This window comes from Lepidochelys kempii, chromosome 12 (assembly GCF_965140285.1).
Source record: "Lepidochelys kempii isolate rLepKem1 chromosome 12, rLepKem1.hap1, whole genome shotgun sequence".
NCBI lineage: Eukaryota > Metazoa > Chordata > Testudines > Cheloniidae > Lepidochelys > Lepidochelys kempii.
Genome location: NC_136391.1, coordinates 43,793,603 through 43,813,664, shown reverse-complemented (window position 1 = coordinate 43,813,664; position 20,062 = coordinate 43,793,603). Strand labels below are relative to the sequence as shown.

Genomic DNA, 20,062 nt, shown 5'->3' with positions numbered 1-20,062 from the left:
AAGAGGAAATGGAAAGCATAAGAGGAGGAGGGACAGCAAGATATCAGAATTCTACTGAACCTATAACCCATCATGTGGAGATTTTGTTGGAACACTCTAGTGATTCTCAAATATAAAATAGCACAAGAGACGAACCCAAAGAAAAAGAAACGACAGTGTAGAATCAGTCACAAACACCAGATCTCATTCAAACTCATTTAAAACAAAACCAGTGAGTGTAGGGCTGGTAAAGACTGCTGATTCATGGCCATGATGTTTTATCCACAGCTATGGCAGGAGCAGGGAAAGCTTCCCTATGCTGGCATGTTGATGCACTTCACCCCAGAGCTTGAGTGAGAGGAGAGGCCAGATTCCATGGTCCATTCAGTCTTTGGTCTCTCTGCTGAGACCTGCCAACAAGGGGGAAATTAGCACTGAACAAGAAGGTAGCCTGCCCACTGGGACCTAGGCTAAGATATCTCCCTTTCCCAGATTTTTACATCATGGCCCAATAAACAGCCATTCGTAACAGCTTTCAACTTCTACTGACTGAATGCTGAACTAATGATCAAGAGCTAAAAGGCTGCCAGTCACCTAGTCATGCCAAGCTGGTTTAACGGGGCTTCTAGTCTTGGAAATGTTCATTTTCCTTTCATGCTAGTCTGTTCTGTTATGAGGAGATGCTTCACTCTTTTCACCACTCTCTTCTCTTTCAAAAGAACAGCAGTGCTGTACCTTTGCCCACGAGATATGAGAAAGGGGCCAAAGAGAGAGTTGTCCCATAGAATAGAATTCAGCAGACGAACGGCAACCTGCACTCTCTCTCAGAGCACCAACACAGGAAAGCCTGTGTGTTTCAGGAAGCATCCTCAGAAGAATCTTTTGCTCTCACTCCTTTTACCCAGAGGCCTAATCAATCCTAAACTCAGACTGGCATCAGGTTCTACTTTATGTTCATGAAAATCCAGGCAGACTATTTCTATCAAGGAGCTACAGCCATGAACCATAGGTCTCAATCTCACCAAATTAGCCTTGCCAAATCTATTTTCTTTCTATTTTTCTCAGGTGCCTCTATACTAAGGGAAAGTAGAAATTAACAAAATGAGAGAATGTTTTTCTGATAGCATGGGGCGGGGGGGAGTGTCACTTGAGAACTTTGCAGCCTAGATGTGAAACAATTAGAACTGGGCAAAGTCTATGGAGCTAAACTTGCCATAAACCCTAAGAAATTGAGGCAGCCATTAGATTAGATCTCTCAGTAACCAAGTCCCCCTCTCCTGAGACAATTTGGCTGAGAGGGGGAACACAGGGTTGTCTGAGCCCTAACCACATCCAGACCTCATATAGTAACTGACATATTCAAAGCACTTTTCAAACAAAATATTTACCCCTTCCCTGGGAAGGGGAACACTTAATATGAAGTACAAAGAGGTTACTTGCATGTACAGTACTCATGTTCTTAAAGGTGTGTAGCCTGTCTTCATATTCCACAGTTGGTGTTTGCACGCCCAATGCTCATGCGTTAGAAAAATTTCTAGTTAGCAGTGTTGGTTGGTGTGGCGTATGTGCCCTTCATATCCTTGTGCATTCTGGTGAGAGTATAAAGGGTGGAGTCATGTAACTACATCCAGTTCCTTTGCCATCTTTAGTGGTTTGTGAAGACTCTGAAGTAGCGAGGATGGCAGGTGTGTGATGAAATACATATACAGACTACACATCTCAAAGAACCTCAGTTACTGTACAGGCAAGTAGCCTCTTTTCTTCTTCGAGTGGTAGCCTGTATACCTGATGACTCTCAGCCAATGACTCTCACTGGAGTCAGAAATGAGGAGCTTATGCAAACGGAGACTACAGCACAGTCCTTCTCAAAGTGGATGAGATTCTCCAATTGGACCTGCCAGCACCACATTTCCAGGCTATGTGGGAATAACTATACCAGCGGAAACTGGTCTCTTGCTGAGAGTTCATTTGGCTGCCATATCAGTCATCCATCCACTAAGTGATCAATCAGTATTTTCACACTCAATGGCAAACAGATTCCTGAGAGGCATTTCTAGACTGTCCATCATTTAGGGATCCACTCCCTATGCGGGATCTTTACTTAGCTCTCTCAAAAGTCATGGATGCTCCCCTTAAGCCTATGGTCATGTGTCCCCTGTGAGGAATGGCACATTATAACCATTGTTGCCATGGGCCTGGGGACCATATCCACAGCGTCCAATGCTGCCCATAGAGCTGTCTTGGCAACCAATTGCCCATCAGGATGACTTAGAACTCACTTCTGAATTCCTGCAGCAGTTTGTCAATAAAACATTCCATGGAACACCAGTCAAGGTAGTCATATTTTGCTAGGATTGCTTGATAGTTCAATATTCTTATTTGGTGGTTCAAGGTTGAGTACAATTTCCTACCAAGAAAGTCTAGGCTCCTTATCCTTGCAGCCAAATTCTGGTAGCCGTGGCACATTCTCTCATTTGCCACAGTCACTACGAGTAATCCCTGTATCAGGTATGAATAGGCCAGCATCTGGTACTATCTATCAGCCTACTTTGAGGTTGGTGCTAATGATGCTGGTGTCTGCCACAGGGTCTTCACAGGATCTAGTAGGTCCTTGTTTATCATGATTGCTACACAACATGGTATCGATATATGTAATATATTGAGCAGCCTGTGCAGTGTGTCATGTACTTCTTTGGTGGGAATCTCTACAGTTGTTGGTATATGCCTCATCAAGTCCTGGATGATTTATGGTCTTCTGGAGTGGCCATCACTTGATGTGATATCAGGGTCTCGTTGAGTGATTACAAAGACAAATTAGCTGGTACCAGCTACTCTGGGTTTTGTGGTTGTAGCATGGGAAAAGGCGGCTGCTGTCTGTGGTTCTGAACTCCAGGTGGGGTTAGTACTGTACTCAGGATTAGTACTGTACTCATGCCTTGGCCAGAGGTGGGTATCCTTCTCTCATACAGGAGAAAATGATAGAACAGAGTCCTGGAACCTGGTTAGGGGCAGTTGCCGGCTCCCTTCTGAGGCTGAGGAGAAGAACATATGAACAGCCATACTGGGTCAGACCTATGGTCCACCTAGCCCAGTATCTTGTCTTCTGACAGTGGCCAGTGCCAGATGCTTTGGAGAGAATGAACAGAACAGGGCAATTATCAAATGATCCATCCTGTCATCCACTCCCAGATTCTGGCAGTTGGAGGTTAGGAACATCCTGAGCACGTGTGCCATGATGGACCTATCCTCCATGAACTTATCTACTTTTTTTTAGAACCCAGTTATACTTGAGGCCCTGGCAATGAATTCCACAGGTTGACTGTGTGGTGAGTGAAGAAGTACTTCCTTATATTTGTTTTAAACCTGCTGCCTATTAATTTCATTGGCTTACCCTGGTTCTTGTGCTATGTGAATGAGGATGAGAAGTAGTTTTCTTCTGTAAGAGTGTGTGCCCTCCCAGTAGGTGCTGAAGGTACCGACCTAGCTGGCCCTGAGGATCATGGAGGCAACAGTGCTGATACTGTTGGTTCCAGGAACTGGGACAGCATCAGTGAGGAGGGCCATATCAAAAGTCCAGGTAAATCCCTAGAGGTGCTCCCTAGAAGATGAGAAGGATTTTAAGGGTACCTTGGAAAATTTTGAAGAGGCCACCAGCACTGACTTTTATGACCTTCAGTCCCCAGAGATTCTCAATGTCTGGAAGCCGGGATCAGAGTCTCAGCACAGAGACTGCTCCAACAGGAAGGCCCTCAGGTGGGACTCCATCAACTGCTGGGTCCACTTTGAGAAGGCATAAAGATTTTGCAATGATCTGAAACGTGTCCCTTGCTGAAATGGAAAAGACCCCTTGCATGATGGTCATTCGGGAGATAATCAGAAAACCTTGATCTATGCAGGAAATAGCCCGACTTGATTATGTAAAGAGTTGTCACTTTGGATGGGCTAGCACCAGCAGGAGAGTGAATTTGTGTGGGGGGGTGGAGGGTGAGAAAACCTGGATTTGTGCTGGAAATGGCCCACCTGTTGATCACTTTAGATAAGCTATTACCAGCAGGACAGTGGGGTGGGAGGAGGTATTGTTTCATGATTTCTGTGTGTATATAAAGTCTGCTGCAGTTTCCACGGTAAACATCTGATGAAGTGAGCTGTAGCTCACGAAAGCTCATGCTCAAATAAATTGGTTAGTCTCTAAGGTGCCACAAGTACTCCTTTTCTTTTTGCGAATACAGACTAACACGGCTGTTCCTCTGAAACCTGGCCTTATATGAGGGGCAGCTCTTAAAGTCTGAGGACTTGTGGTCTCCCCTGCAGGCAATTGGTACCAAACACTCAGTGACGGAGAAGTCCTTTCTTCGCTGAAGAACCCAAGTTCAGGAAAAGTAAAAACCTAACACTATTACTAACTGCCAGCTATAAGAACTATGCACAATGAGAAACAGGTATGTTTGCACAAACAGGTAAAGTGAGCTGCTCTGACCCATGCCACAAGCAGTAAGAATGAACTGGGTGTGGTTGGATAGCTCCATCTTTTATATTCTTCCTGGAACAAATGGGGATGTGAAGGAAGCTTGTACCAACCCTAATGGATGAATAGAAAGTTGATACGAGCACACTGGACAAGCAAACACCAACTGTTGAATATTTATACATACTATCACTCAAAGAAGAACTATATCCCTCCCATTTCCTCTAAAACAGAGGTGGGCAAACTATGGCCCACGGGCCACATCCAGCCCGCAGGACCGTCCTTTCCAGACCTTGAGCTCCCGGCTGGGGAGGCTAGTGCCCAGCACCTCCCCTGCTGTTCCCCCTGCCCCGCAGCCATGCTGCTGCACAGGCAGGGAGGCTCGCACCCGCCCACGTCCCAGGCTCTCCCAATAAGCCAGTCCTGCTGCTCTGAGCGGCATGGTAAGGTGGCGGGGAGCGGGGGTGGTTAGATAAGGGGCAGGAGGTCCCGGGGGGGGAATTCAAGGGACGGGGAGCAGGGGGCGGTCAGATGGGGCAGAGGTTCGGCGGGGGGGGGGCGGTTGTGAGGGTAAAGGGGGGGTTGGATAGGGAGTGGGGTACTAGGGGGCCTGTCAGGGGGCAGGGGTGTGGATAGGGGTCGGGGCAGTCAGGGGACAGGGAACAGCAGGGGTTGGCTAGGGAGTGGGGTCCCGGGGGGTGGTTAGGGGCAGGGGAGTCCTGGGAGGGGGCGGTCAGAGGACAAGGAGCAGGGGGCATTGGATGGGTCAGGGGTTCTGGGGGTGGTGGTCAGGGGATGGGGAATGGGGGGGGTTGGATAGGCGTGGGAGTCCTGGGGGGCCTGTTAGGGGGCGGGGGTGTGGATAGGGGTTGGGGCAGTCAGGGGACGGGGAGCAGAGGTGGTTAGGGGCGGGAGGTCCCAGGAGGAGGCGGTCAGGGGGCCAGGCTGTTTGGTGAGGCACAGCCTTTCCTACCTGGCCCCCCATACAGTTTCGCAACCCGATGTGGCCCTTGGGCCAAAATGTTTGCCCACCCCTGCTCTAGAAGGCAGGAAGAGGAATATTTGGACATTCTAGAAGTTGCTTCATGAACTCAGAGAAATCAGCTGATGAACTGAAAGCTCCCAACACCATCAGGAAATGGGACTAAGGGCTTGTCTACATGGGAAAGGTATACTGGTAAAAGCTACAGTATGAATTAAACTGATAGTTATACTGGTATAACTCCTCCTGTGGACACACTTACTCCAGTACCAGAATGCCTTTTTGCAGTATAGCTAAAATTGTTTTGGAAGAGGTTTAAAGTAAACAGAAAAAACCCACTCTCATTCTGAAAGAGAAATCCCTGATAGGCAGTTATAGTGGTATGCATGCTGGTTTAATTATACCAGCATACTGACAAAACTTTCCTGTACAACAAGCCCACTCCACTCACTGCTGTGTTTAACTCCAGAAGCATATTCACCTCCTACATGAACAGAGCTTCAAAGGCACGAAAACTCAGGCATTGGAATTTATGTTGACCCCTTGAATTGTAGTAGAATTCCCATGGAAGCCAACATGCACATGGGGGAAGGGCATGCTATGGGGCTGAGCTCTAAGGAACAAAGATTTCTCTTCTGAAGGCAAGTTTTGGGGATGGAAAAGGCCTGAAATAACAAAATGGCATTTAAAATGAACAGTCAACTGAATGGACAGAAAAATCCAACTAAGCATCCTCTCAGGGATACAAGAGCAGAAGTCTTTGAAGAGACAGATCCCGTGCAACAGTGGCAGTCACTACATAAAGATCTCTGATAGATCCATACAAAACTCAGATTTGATAAGGAGTACTTGTGGCACCTTAGAGACTAACCAATTTATCTGAGCATAAGATTTCGTGAGCTGTAGCTCACGAAAGCTTATGCTCAAATAAATTGGTTAGTCTCTAAGGTGCCACAAGTACTCCTTTTCTTTTTGCGAATACAGACTAACACGGCTGTTACTCTGAAACCTGTCAGATTTGATAGTGATCAAGTTTCTCCTTGTAATTTCCCAAGAAGCCTAGAGAGAGTGCCTGTGTCATTCAATACACGCGGCCCAGGACTTGGATTCCAGAGAATCTGCAGGAAGTGGTCCAGGCCCCCCAGGATTTCACTTTGTATTCTTTTGTGTGTCACCACTTACCGGGAGATTTCTAGGCAGGTCAGCAGACTAGGGACTGGATAAACATTTACAGTCATCAGACCTGATCAAATAAAGGAAACAGTAATGAGTCCAGGCTGCTAGAAGGGGAACAGCAGAGACACAAACACTGTTTCCCAGAAATATACTAGGATAGATATCAAGTGTCAACCCTTCAGGATGACCAGATAGGGCTGGAAAATCTCTAGTGCTCAGACAGACATTTGTTGCAACTGCAGACAGGAAAAGCCCATGGTATGAAGAGCCAGGCTGCAGTTCTTCTCTCCTCAGGTATCAGAACTACATATTTCTCTAAAACTGTGTTCCAAGAGATTATTATTTCTACTGCGGTGGTTATAGGATTCTTGTCTCTAGTATGATGCAGTGCAGCACAAAGGGCAGCAAGAGAACTGTTCTCACTCACAGGAACAGCAGAAAAATGAGAATAACTTGAGAGCATAGATCATTTAATCAAAGGACCAGAGGCGGGATTGCTCTGGACGGCTAGTGAACATGGCAAAACAAAAATTATCATTCTTGTTACAACCCAACATCAGTACTTTCAACAACAATGCCACAGACTAAAGTGAGAATCTGCACGGACATCCTTCCATTTGTAACACTTATTATAAGATGCTACTGAAATGCACTTCCATGTCCTTTTCTCCCTGTGAAAAGCATGATGAACTAGAGGGAAGGGTCAGTGAGTTCTACAAGTCAGGAAAGTTCACTTTGCTGCAAGAGGCTGTACTCATTGGAAGGCTCATCAGCCTAGGCAAATGAGGCACAGCCTAAAATACTGAGAAGCTAATTCCCAAAAGCTACATTTTTGTATATATAGAGAGATGCTTAAGGACAGCTAAGCATGTTCATTGATAGTAACAAAAGTCTACAAGAAGGTCTTATAATTTGATTTAAATTTGTCACATTACTCTCTCCATATCCACACTGAAACAATGCCAGAAAATGTAGAGCGGCAGGTGAGGTTCAAACCATGATACAGGTGTTGGTGCCTCAGGAAGCTGCCTCATTACCATGGCAACTTACAATGCACAGGAGTCACTTTATAAGGGTGTTGCAGGGGTAATCATGGCTTGGTGAGGCCACGGCAGGACTGCAGCAATTAAGGTAACTTCTGACAGCGGGGCTGCAGGGGGATCCCTCCCAGCACTGACACAGCAGAGGGGGCTCCCTGCATGGCAGAGGGGCCCAAGACACTAGGGCACAGGGGAGGCTGCAGTCATCCTGGCCAGGACACGAGCCCCCAGCCACTGGGGAAGCCACCCTGTTGCTCAACAGTTCCTGCCCAGGGACAGCTCCTACACTCCTGGCTGGTGAGCAAGGGAGCGGGGCTGTGACAGCAAAGCTGCAAAGGGCTTGTGGCATCGCCATGGGGCCAATGACATGGAATCCCTGCAAGCACAAGGGAGAGACTGCGATAGTCTGACAGGGCAGAGTAGACACGTCCGATCATGACTACAAGGACGACAATGTATACTGGAATTTGTGAGACTTTCTGATAAGTGCTTCACTTGTGAAAAAAGTCACCAGCTGCCACTGGTTGCCACATAGATCATGCTCACACCAAAGCTACTACAAGGGATTAAACCAGACTTCCAGAGCCCCCTTCAAACCTAGGAGTAAAACAGTATAGATCCCAGAAACATGTGGCTGCTATGCGTAAAGTGAGCTGCTGCTGTTCGGTCTGGAAACTACAAAGACTCCTGTTTTTCAACCCAGACTCAGCAAAGGGACTCAGCTAGATTTAGTATGAAGCATCCAGCTGCACATTTGGCAATGTTACTGAAACAAGACATCCCTGGCAGCAAGAAATAATGGCTATACAGGTGTCCAGTGGGGATTACAGATATCATTAAGATCCTAAAAACTGCACCTATTGTTTTATAAGTTTAAAAACTGAAAGCTGGGCATGTGCCCATGCAGCCACATGTTCCCATGTCTGTTACTCTTAGCCTCCTTCTCCTTCTGTTTGTTACACACTCTTGATTGGATAACCTTAACTGAGATGGCAGACTCTTTAGGGAAGAGACAGCCTCTTACTCTGTCTGTGAAGCACTTTGCAAAATGGGGTGTTGATCTGATTGAATATTACTGTAATACAAGTAAATAAAATACTACACCATCAACAGTACTAATACGGAGAGGAGAGGCCCTTTCCGGACCGAACAGAGGATGCAGAACAAGCTTCTGTGGGATAACCCCTTGGGCTGCTACAGTTTCCATCTTTGAAGTGGCTATTGCTCCACAGGATATTGAGAGTAGGGCTGAACTCTAGGGAGCCGCCAACCTGTGTTTGGAGTAGCTATGTTTCGGGAGGGGGGGGGGATGACAGAAGGGCTCTCCCTGGGTCTGGGGAGGGAGCAGGCAGGTGAAGGAGATAAAATGGACATACAGTTGGTGTTGGCATAGAGTGCCCGAAGGGAGAAGCCACTCAGAGTCAGTTCCCTTAGTTGATTCCGCTCACAGTGCAGCTGCTCCAGACTGCCAAGGAAGCTCAGATCCAGGTCAGTCAGCCGATTGTCTCGCAAATCCATGTGGGTCACAGATTTGTTCCCCTCCAGGCTGTCAACAGATAATCTCCACAGGTGGTTCAGCCTAAACACTCAGAGATAAGAGATAAAGGATCAGAGAAAAGAACACTGAAAGGTTTTCTATTTTGGGGGGGAGGTGGGGACAGAGTTAATGATGGCAGGAGGGAGAAGTGGAAAACAGACAGGCTGGAGACTGCACCGAAAGGAGGGATGTGGGGGAGTCTGGAGACCAAACCCAGGATAGAGGACTGGGGGGGTGAGTGAGGTAGAGGAAGGGTTCTGGTGAAGGGGGATTTTCTGGGAGGGGTACAGACAGAAGCAGTCCCTATGTCTGTTCACCCACTATTCATTGTTGAATTAAATATTATTGGCTCTACTCAGTTTTTGAACACCTTTAACAGTCAGGAGATGCTGAGGGCAGCTTCCAGAGGCTAGCAGATGGAAGGCCTGGTTCTGGGACAGAGAGCAGTATTGTGCATGGTCACACAGGAACCTGGGAAGGCACTTGCCATACATGTTAATTCAGCTATAAGATTTTTATGTCTCTTAGATTTTTATGTCTTTTATGATCAGAAGTCTCACTATGTTTTCTAAGGATGAAGCAGACCATTGCTGCAGGAATTTACAGGCTAGAAATCAGTAACTGTCTCATCTCCAGAGAAGCAAGTGAGGCAAAGCCAGGAGAGCTGGTGAGTTCCCTACTAAGGAGTAGCAGAGCAGCAGCGCTGAACACCAGAGGACTGGTCAGTGCTCAGTGACCTCAGCCACAGAACAGTTAGCCTGCCTTTCTCTTACATACCCTCCAAAGTGGAATTTCCCAAGCTCTGAAAATATCAGTAAGAACACAACCACCCAGGATGCCTCCTAAGACATGCTAGAGCAATTATACAGCTTCCTTTGCTGTATAATTTGCACTATAAGGTGGGTAGAAAGCCGGCTAGATTGTTGCACTATAAGGTGGGTAGAAAGGTGGCTAGATTGTCGGGCTCAACGGGTAGTGATCAATGGCTCCATGTCTAGTTGGCAGCCGGTATCAAGTGGAGTGCCCCAAGGGTCGGTCCTGGGGCCGGTTTTGTTCAATATCTTCATAAATGATCTGGAGGATGGTGTGGATTGCACTCTCAGCAAATTTGCGGATGATACTAAACTGGGAGGAGTGGTAGATACGCTGGAGGGGAGGGATAGGATACAGAAGGACCTAGACAAATTGGAGGATTGGGCCAAAAGAAATCTGATGAGGTTCAATAAGGATAAGTGCAGGGTCCTGCACTTAGGACGGAAGAACCCAATGCACAGCTACAGACTAGGGACCGAATGGCTAGGCAGCAGTTCTGCGGAAAAGGACCTAGGGGTGACAGTGGACGAGAAGCTGGATATGAGTCAGCAGTGTGCCCTTGTTGCCAAGAAGGCCAATGGCATTTTGGGATGTATAAGTAGGGGCATAGCGAGCAGATCGAGGGACATGATCGTTCCCCTCTATTCGACATTGGTGAGGCCTCATCTGGAGTACTGTGTCCAGTTTTGGGCCCCACACTTCAAGAAGGATGTGGATAAATTGGAGAGAGTCCAGCGAAGGGCAACAAAAATGATTAGGGGACTGGAACACATGACTTATGAGGAGAGGCTGAGGGAGCTGGGATTGTTTAGCCTGCAGAAGAGAAGAATGAGGGGGGATTTGATAGCTGCTTTCAACTACCTGAAAGGGGGTTCCAAAGAGGATGGCTCTAGACTGTTCTCAATGGTAGCAGATGACAGAACGAGGAGTAATGGTCTCAAGTTGCAGTGGGGGAGGTTTAGATTGGATATTAGGAAAAACTTTTTCACTAAGAGGGTGGTGAAGCACTGGAATGCGTTACCTAGGGAGGTGGTAGAATCTCCTTCCTTAGAGGTTTTTAAGGTCAGGCTTGACAAAGCCCTGGCTGGGATGATTTAACTGGGAATTTGTCCTGCTTCGAGCAGGGGGTTGGACTAGATGACCTTCTGGGGTCCCTTCCAACCCTGATATTCTATGATTCTATGATTCTAAGTGGGGTTGAGGAGCACTCTTGCTGATGGAATGTTCAAGCAGCTAGAGTCCACTTACCTAAGATCCACATATCTGATGTGGCTCATCCTGTTCAGCATCCCAAGGTTCAGGGTTTCCAGCTGGTTCCCTGCCATGGCCAGTTTGTCCAAGGCAGTGAGTTTCTCACAGACCACTGGCACCTCACTGAAGTTGTTGAAGGAAAGCCCGAGAGAGCAGAGCTGCTGCAGGTTTCCCAACTCTTCTGGCAAAGATGTGAGGAAATTTCCATCAAGACATAAGATCTGGAGACTGTGGCAGGCAAAGGGAAAAAGGGAAACATTCAGGGATGGAGAATTGAGTCACCTGTTTAACATTGTCAGTGAATTTATACACTGGCTAATTACAGCTTGATTATTATTTCCAGTAGCTAACTGTGACTTGTTTCTAGAGTTGTAAGGTTATTACATGATTATTTATTATTCAGCTAATATGCTTGTGTTCTAAGCTCACTTCATCGGATGCAATGAAGTGAGCTGTAGCTCACGAAAGCTCATACTCAAATAAATTGGTTAGTCTCTAAGGTGCCACAAGTACTCCTTTTCTTTTTGTGTAATTACTTTGTAACTGTAAAGAATAACTATAGAGTACTGTAGAGTATTTATTTGACAGGCAAGATGGGTGAGGTAACATTATTGGACCAACTTCTACTGGTGAAAGAGATAAGTTTTAAGAGCTTACACAGAGCTCTTCTTCAGCTCTGGGAAAGGTTCTCAGAAGCCATGTCTACACTAAACAGTTTTGTCAACAAAAGTCAGCTTTTGTCAACAAAACAGTGGAGGTGTAGACACTGCAATGCTCCTCCTGCCAATTTAACTCTCCTGCTATGCCGACATAATAAAAGCACCTGGACAAGAAGCATAGAGCTTTTTGCAATGAAGTTAGTGTAAACACTGCGTTGCTTATGTCACCCTAAGTGGCCTCCAGGTAGTATCCCACAATGCCCATCATGACCGCTCTGGTTTGAACTCCGCTGCTCTGCAGCCAGGTACATAAGCATGCGTCCCTCCCCACTTAAGCCCCAGAACTTTTGAAATTCCTCTTCCTGTTTGCACAATGTAGACAGCTCACATAGCATTGTCCCAGCTGAAAATGGTGGGTACCTGCAGCAAACACGCTCCCGCCTGAGTACACTGGAGTTGTCAGATCTGTGCAGAGAGGAGGCTGTGCAGTTGCAGCTCTGCTCCAGCCATAGGAATTTTGATACATATGGGCAAATTACTTGTGGCATGGAGCTTAAGGGGTACGAGAAGGACACGCAGCAGTGCTGTGCAAAGATCAAGGAGCTGAGGCAGGGTGTACCAGAAGGCAAGTGAGGCCAATCACCAATCTGGTGCGTTGCCAAAGACATGCCACTTCTACAAGTAGCTGCATGCCATCCTCAGCAACCCCACCTCCACCATCAAGACCCTTGTGGATACTTTGGGGAAGCTGGAAGCAGCAGAGTGAATCCTGAGGATGAAGTGGTAGACAAGGAAGTGGAGTTGGAGGAAGATGGGGGACAGGCAACAGAGATGTCTGAGGGCGTGGCAAGCCAGGATCTCTTTTTAACTCCAGAGGGGTTTAGGCAGCCCCAGCACTCTGGCATGCCTCATGCGGAAGAGGGGAGCTCCAGTAAATACTCATTGTACTTTGATACTGTAGGGAGAAATGAGGTAGAGCTAGATTTTTTTTCCAAAGGATAGAAGAGGAATAGATATAACCAACAGTAGCACTTTTTGCATCTGCTTCTCATCTCCCTGTGAACCTAGACAGAGGGGACCCGACAGAAAAGTTTGTTGATGCACACTGGGATGTGCCAGCAATTCTCCATACTGATTTCTAGGAAACTTTCATGGAGGTATTCTGCAATCCTCTGCCAAAGGTTCCTTGAGAGGGCTACCTTATTTCTTCCCCCGCAATAACTTTGCTGTGCTAATCGGCAATTACTTCTACAGGCGCCAAAGCAGCACACAGGTGAGCAGCATACAGACTCAGCCTGCAGCTGCACCCATGCAGGACTGCACCCTTGCATCCCTGGTCACCCTGAGGAGCGAGATATCAGCTTCTATCACCACTGCCTTTGGAAAACGGTGCCAGTAATCAGAATAGTGTCCCTAGACATTTGTAGTCACCTCACTCTGAAACCCACCCGCCCTTTGTCCCATCTTGCCTCTTTCCCCCTGTGCCAAACCCACCATGGTTAGGGCTCTCGCTGTGCTGTGTGCCTGTTATAGGAAAGTGAGAAAGTGGTATAACTTGAAAAGAAACAAGGCTGTGAGTGCACTCATAAAAGTGCTTCCGTTTATTGTTTCTTTAGCTTTTTCAGATGCATCCTTGAGGGTCTACTCCTGCACACCAGCTGAACGGCACTGTCTGATAAGGACATGAACAGGAGGAGTAAGGAAGACATGTCCAGGGAGGTGCTGCAATTGTCTGATGCTGCTGATAGCAAGCGGAGAGCATTGAGAGAGGCTATCAATGAAAAATTGAGAATGAATAGCCAGGAGAGGAAACGGACTGGAGTGGAGGATACAGCTGCTTGAGGGCCAACTGGACTTGCTGAGGTCCTTGATTGTGCTGCAGGTGAAACACATCCATGCTTGTCTCCCCCTGCAACCCAAACAGAAACGCCTTTTATGCCTTCCCCAAACTCCCCCCACACCCCATTCTTCGCGTGTTCCTGGTCCGTCGCAGTAGTCAATGCACTCCACCCAGGAACATGTTTCACAATGACAGCTGGACATACACCCAGCTGTGAAAGCATCATTGTAAAAAGTGCTCTTCATTGTCATGTCTCTTGTAGGTAATAGAAATATTTGTATAGCTGTTAAATAAAAGTGTACGTATAGAAAGAAAATGAATCTTTATTGATCTACTGCACATGGTGGTTGCTGCTGAAATTAATACATAACAGTAATCACTGCATTTGCAAAGTAAAATTAATGCATACACAGCAATCATTATAAGGCTCACATTACAGTGCAAGAAAGCAATGCCTGGCTCAATTCATTAGAGAAAGTCATATTACTGGGGCACATTGTCAAAATTCTCCTTCAAAGCATTCTTGATTTGAACAGCTCCCTGTTGAGCCCCTCTAACAGCCCTGGTATGTGGCTGCTCAAAAGCAGCTTCCAACCAATCCATCTCAAGCCTCCATCCCCTACGGAAACTTTTCCCCCTTGTTTCACAAGTGTTATGCAGAGCACAGCAGGCTGCTGTGACCATGGGAATATTTTCCTCACTGACGTCTAACCTGCCAATAGTGCCAGGAACCCTTTAATCTGCCAAAGGCACGTTCAATGGTCATTCTGCATCTGCTGAGTCTGTTGTTGAAGCGCTCCTTGCTACAGTCAAAGTTTCTGGTGTAAGGCTTCATGAGCTACGGGAGCAAGAGGTAGGTTAGGTCTCCCAGATCACAATTGGCATTTCCACTTCCCCAATTACAATCTTCTGGTCTGGAAAGAAAGTCCCTGCTTACAGCTTTCTATGCAGCCCAGTGTTCCTGAAGATGCATGCATCATGCACCTTCCCTGACCACCCTGCGCTGAGGTTGGTGAAACAACCTGGTGATCCACCAGCGCTTGCAATACCCTAGAAAAGTAGCCCTTTCTGTTGATGTATTCCATCGCAAAGTGGTCTGGGGCCAAAATGGGGATATGCATGCCATCTATTGCCCCAAAGCCATCCACTATTTCCCACACATTGCCCAGAGTCACAGTCCTTTGTAATAGGAGGCAACTAATGGCCCTGTACACTTGCATTACTGCAACCCCCACAATGGACTTTCCACCTCCAAACTGCTTCAAAACTGATCAGTAGCAGTCTGAAGCACTGCTCTCTCTGTCAATGCAAGAGCACCAGCTGTGGATGCACTCCTCCAACACAATGAGTGTTCCCTGGACATGCAAAAGTGGTTTAATTACAGCAATGGATGATCGCCGACCTAATTTAAGTTAACTTAACTTTGTAGTGCAATCATAGCCAGAGTGTCACAGATAAATATCAGGTGGCACAGAGTATTTAGCATAAGTAGTTACCGCATATTGTAAAAGCCCTTTCCAGGTGAAGTGGCAAGTTAACACCTCCACAGTCACAGGACATAGCGAGTTACAGATTGTTGTAATAAGCCATAAATCCAGTGTCTTTATTAAGACCATGATTGTTAGGGTCTAGTAAAGTTATGAATGTAAGCTCCCAGGCTTGGCTTTGAAAGTGATTGTGACAGGGCATCACCCCACTACTGCCTCTTTTCTAGCCACACACCACTCAAAGACCTACTTCTGGCCAAACACCCTTTGTGCAATTTATTTACAGTGTTCTCTCCTCCACCCTTACAAACTTGTGCAACTCTGTATTTTCAATAGCATATACTCCTTAGGTATCATCCCACTGAGAGATCTCTCCTGGCTCTGACTCTTCAAAAGTGAAATCCCTGCAAGCTGCATGGAAACTTTTTAAAGACACCATAACAGAGGCTCAATTTAAATTTATACCTCAATTTAAAAAATATAATAAGAGGACCCAAAGATTTCACCGTGGCTAAAAAACAAAGTAAAGGAAGCAGTTAGAGACAAAAAAGACATCCTTTAAAAAGTGGAAGTTAAATCTTACTGAGGAAAATAGAAAGGCATATAGACTCTGGCAAGTGAAGTGTAAAAATATAATTAGGAAGGCCAAAAAAAGATATTGGAAGAACAGCTAGGGGTGGCCAACCTGAGCCTGAGAAGGAGCCATAATTTAACAGTATACATTGCCAAAGAGCCACAGTAATATGTCTGCAGCCCCCCATCAGCTGCCCCACCCCGCTCCCAGCATCTCCCACCCACCAGCAGCCCCGCCAATCAGTGCCTCCCCCTCCCTACCAATCAGCTGTTTCGTGGTGTGCAGGAGGCTCAGAGGGGAAGGAGGGAGGGCACTGCAGGCTCAGGGGAGGGGACAGGGCCTGTGGCTGAGCCAGGGGTTGAGCAGTGAAAACCTCCGGCACACTGAAAAGTTGACGCCTGTAGCTCCAGCCCCGGAGTCGGTGCCTATACAAGGAGCTGCATATTAACTTCTGAAAAGCCACATGTGGCTCCGGAGCCACAGGTTGGCCACTCCTGAGCTAGTCAAAGACTCAAAAAGTAACAGCAATTTTTTTTAAGTACATCAGAAGCAGGAAGCCTGCTAAAGAACCAGTGGGGCCACTGGACAATCAAGATGCTAAAGAAGCACTCAAGGAAAATAAGTCCATTGCGGAGAAACTAAATGAATTATTTGCATCAGTCTTCACAGCTGAGGATGTGAGGGAGAGTCCCAAACCTGAGCCATTCTTTTTAGGTGACAAATCTGAGGAACTGTCCCAAACTGAGGTGTCATTACAGGAGGTTTTGGAACAAATTGATAAACGAAACAGTAATAAGTTACCAGGATCAGATGGTATTCACCCAAGAGTTCTGAAGGAACTCAAATGTGAAATTGCAGAATTAATAACTGTAGTATGTAACCTATCATTTAAATCAGCTTCTGTACCAGAAGACTGGAGGATAACTAATGTGAAACCAATTTTTAAAAAAGGCTCCAGAGACAATCTAAGCAATTACAAGCAGGTAAACCTAACGTCAGTACCAGGCAAATTGGTTGAAACTATAGTAATGAATAGAATTTTCAGAAACATAGATGAACGAAATTTTTTGGGGAAGAGTCAACATTGTTTCTGTAAAGTGAAATCATGCCCCCGCAATCTATAATTCTTTGAAGGGGTCAACGAGCACAAGCACAAGGGTAATCCATTTTCAGAAAGCCTTTGACAAGGTCCCTCACCAAAGACTCTTAAACAAAGTAAGCTGTCATGGGATAAGAGGGAAGGTGCTCTCATGGATCAATAACTGGTTAAAAGATAAGAAACAAAGGGTAGGAATAAACAGTCAGTTTTCAGAATGGAGACAGGTAAATAGTGGTGTCCCGCATGGGTCTGTACTGGGACCAGTATTGTTCAACATATTCATAAATGATTTGGGAAAAGGGGTAAAAAGTGACGTGGCAAAATTTGCAGATGATATAAAACTACTCAAGATAGTTAAGTCCAAAGCAGACTGCGAAAAGTTGCAAAGGGATCTCATTAAATTGGGTGATTGGGCAACAAAATGGCAGATGAAATTCAATGTTGATAAATGCAAAGTAATGCACACTAGAAAACATAAGCCCAGCTATGCACATAAAATGATGAGGGCTGAATTAGCTGTTACCACTCAAGAGAGAGAGATCATGGAATCACTGTGGATAGTTAATCTGAAAACATCCACTCAATGTGCAGTGGCAATCAAAAAACCTAACAGAATGTTGGGAATCATTTAAAAAGGGATAGATAATAAGACAGAAAATATCATATTGCCTCTATAAAAATCCATGGTACGCCCACATCGTGAATATTGTGTTCAGATCTGGTCACCCCCTCTCAAAAAAGATATACTGGAATTGGAAAAGGTACAGAAAAGGGTGGAACAGCTTTCATATGAGGAAAATTAATAAGACTGGGACTTTTTGGTTTGGAAAAGAAACAACTAAGGGGGGATATGATAGAGGTCTATAAAATCATGACTGGTGTGCAGAAAGTAAATAAGGAAGTGTTATTTACTCCTTCTCATAACACAAGAACAAGGGGTCACCAAATGTAATTAATAGGCAGCAGGTCTAAAACAAACAAAAGGAAGCATATTTCTTCACACAACAGTCAACCTGTAGAACTCAAGTGCTAGGGGATGTTGTGATGGCCAAGACTATAATAGGGTTAAAAAAGATTTCAGAGTAACAGCCGTGTTAGTCTGTATTCGCAAAAAGAAAAGGAGTACTTGTGGCACCTTAGAGACTAACCAATTTATTTGAGCATAAGCTTTTCGTGTGCATCCGATGAAGTGAGCTGTAGCTCACGAAAGTTTATGCTCAAATAAATTGGTTAGTCTCTAAGGTGCCACAAGTACTCCTTTTCTTTTAGGGTTAAAAAAAGAACTAGATAAGTTAATGGAGCCTAGGTCCATCAATGGCTATTAGTCAGGATGGGCAAGGATGCCAAACATGTTCTGAGGTGTCCCTAACCTGTTTGCCAGAAGCTGGGAATGGGCGACAGGAGCTGGATCACTTGATGATTACCCGTTCTGTTCACTCTCTCTGAAGCACCTTTACCACTGTTGGAAGATAGAATACGGGGCAAGATGGACCACAGGTCTGACCCAGTATTGCTCTTCTTATGTTCTAAGCTTCTCAGTCTCTTCCCCCCACTTGGCACTTCCTTTCTGTACCTTTTCTACTTTTGGGGTTAATTAGCCTTGTAGCTCTCTCCAGTCCATCCCCAATCGCTCAACTGGACACAGTTTTGCCCCTCAGGTTTACCCCAGGGTGATTTAATTGGTGATCCAGTTATCAGACTGTTGGTACAGCTACTGTTGCCCAGCACTGTCACATTTACTCTGAAGGTTTCCTTTAAGGATGAGGACTGACAGGTCAGATACGAAGTGATTGCTTTGTGAAAACAGTTCACCCACAGGTGATCTGGTGTTTTTGTCTTTCAGCATAGTGATTGTTTCATTTCACCCACACACTTGTTAATGGGGTATTTAATGCACTGGATAAGGTACACCACACATTGTGATAGGCAAGTGCAGGACCCATGTATCTTGAAAGGTGTATTGTGTTCATCATCATAGCAGTGGAGATACGCCTACAGGTTTTGCATCTCTTGTTATGGCAGAATTTGGTGCGGCTTTGAGTTGGTGTGTCCTGGTCAGTGCGGAGCTTTCTTCTGATGATGACAACTAAGTCTACCAATGTTAGGTCGACGTACAGCCACTGCAGTAATTACTGCTATTTTTCATGTCCACACTACCCTCCTTCTGTCGGTGGTGTGCATGCTCACCAGGAGCGCTTGCCCCAACTTATGGGGGACAGTGTGTGGGGCTGAGAGGCCAGGCTCCCAGTGCCAGGCTGAGAGACCAGGCTCCCAGCTGGGAGCTTGGTGCCAAGTTGACAGGTGATGTAAGTAACACAGTGTCTACACAAACATTGCGTCACTCTAACTATATCAACCTCAGTGCTGCAACTCTTGTGTAGGTAGAGTAATTAAGTCGTTGTAGTGAGGGACTTACATGGGAAGGAGCAACACTGTAGTGTAGACACTTAAAAGGTTAGGTCGATGTAAGCTGCCTTATATTGACCTAACTCTGTAATGTAGACCCGGCCATATTTATAGTGGAAAACAATAAGAAGTTTATCATCAAAAATTCAAGCGATAGTGAGTAAGTGGAAGCAAAGAGTTACATATACAACAAAACAACAAAAGCTTTCTAGAAACTAAACTTAACTAACAAGCTAGCTTTCTGTCTAAAGTTTACCTCACCACCAAAGTTATCTGCAGCATTTTCAACCACCGTTTGGTGAGATGCCATTTTCATGAATGTAAACGCACTGCTTGTTTACTTCCTGGGTCCAGAATAAGAGGGTGTATTCTTTACCTTCTACCTATACTCCCCATAGTTCATTGCCTGTATTCAGAGACTGTATAACCACCTGTAACTTGTTTTTCCTGTGTGCTCCTTCCCTGCTGACTTCATGTCTCTTTGACAACTTTGCATGTAAATGGGCATCCATTTATAATGCTTAATTTACTCTTGTCTGACAGAAAACCTTTTTTTCACTCCTGCTAGTGATTCACTCCTTAATACAGACTCTAAGAATATATTTTCAGTGTATATATACACAACTCCTTACACAGTATCTGTACATACATTTCACAACTAGGTTAATAACCAGTGTGATCCTGGCTTTCATGTAAGCCTTCACATAACATCTTTTGGTGCACCAGAATGTACGTACCAGAATCAGGACATTTC

General features: G+C 45.7%; 1 protein-coding gene across 6 annotated transcripts in view; it reads right to left on the bottom strand.

The window, feature by feature from the left end:
* PHLPP2 (PH domain and leucine rich repeat protein phosphatase 2) overlaps positions 1–20,062 on the bottom strand; it is a 143,512-nt gene that overhangs the window by 53,662 nt on the left and 69,788 nt on the right. For all 6 annotated transcript variants that reach the window (XR_012154557.2, XM_073308382.2, XM_078848154.1 and 3 more), the window contains 3 exons: positions 11,241–11,471; positions 9,019–9,221; positions 6,609–6,669 (listed from right to left, as the gene is read on the bottom strand). Coding sequence is in view for 5 of the 6 variants with exons in the window: in XM_073308382.2 (XP_073164483.1) it covers positions 6,609–6,669; positions 9,019–9,221; positions 11,241–11,471 (495 nt within the window). In the remaining variant the exon portion in view is untranslated. The remainder of the gene's footprint in view (positions 1–6,608; positions 6,670–9,018; positions 9,222–11,240; positions 11,472–20,062) is intronic.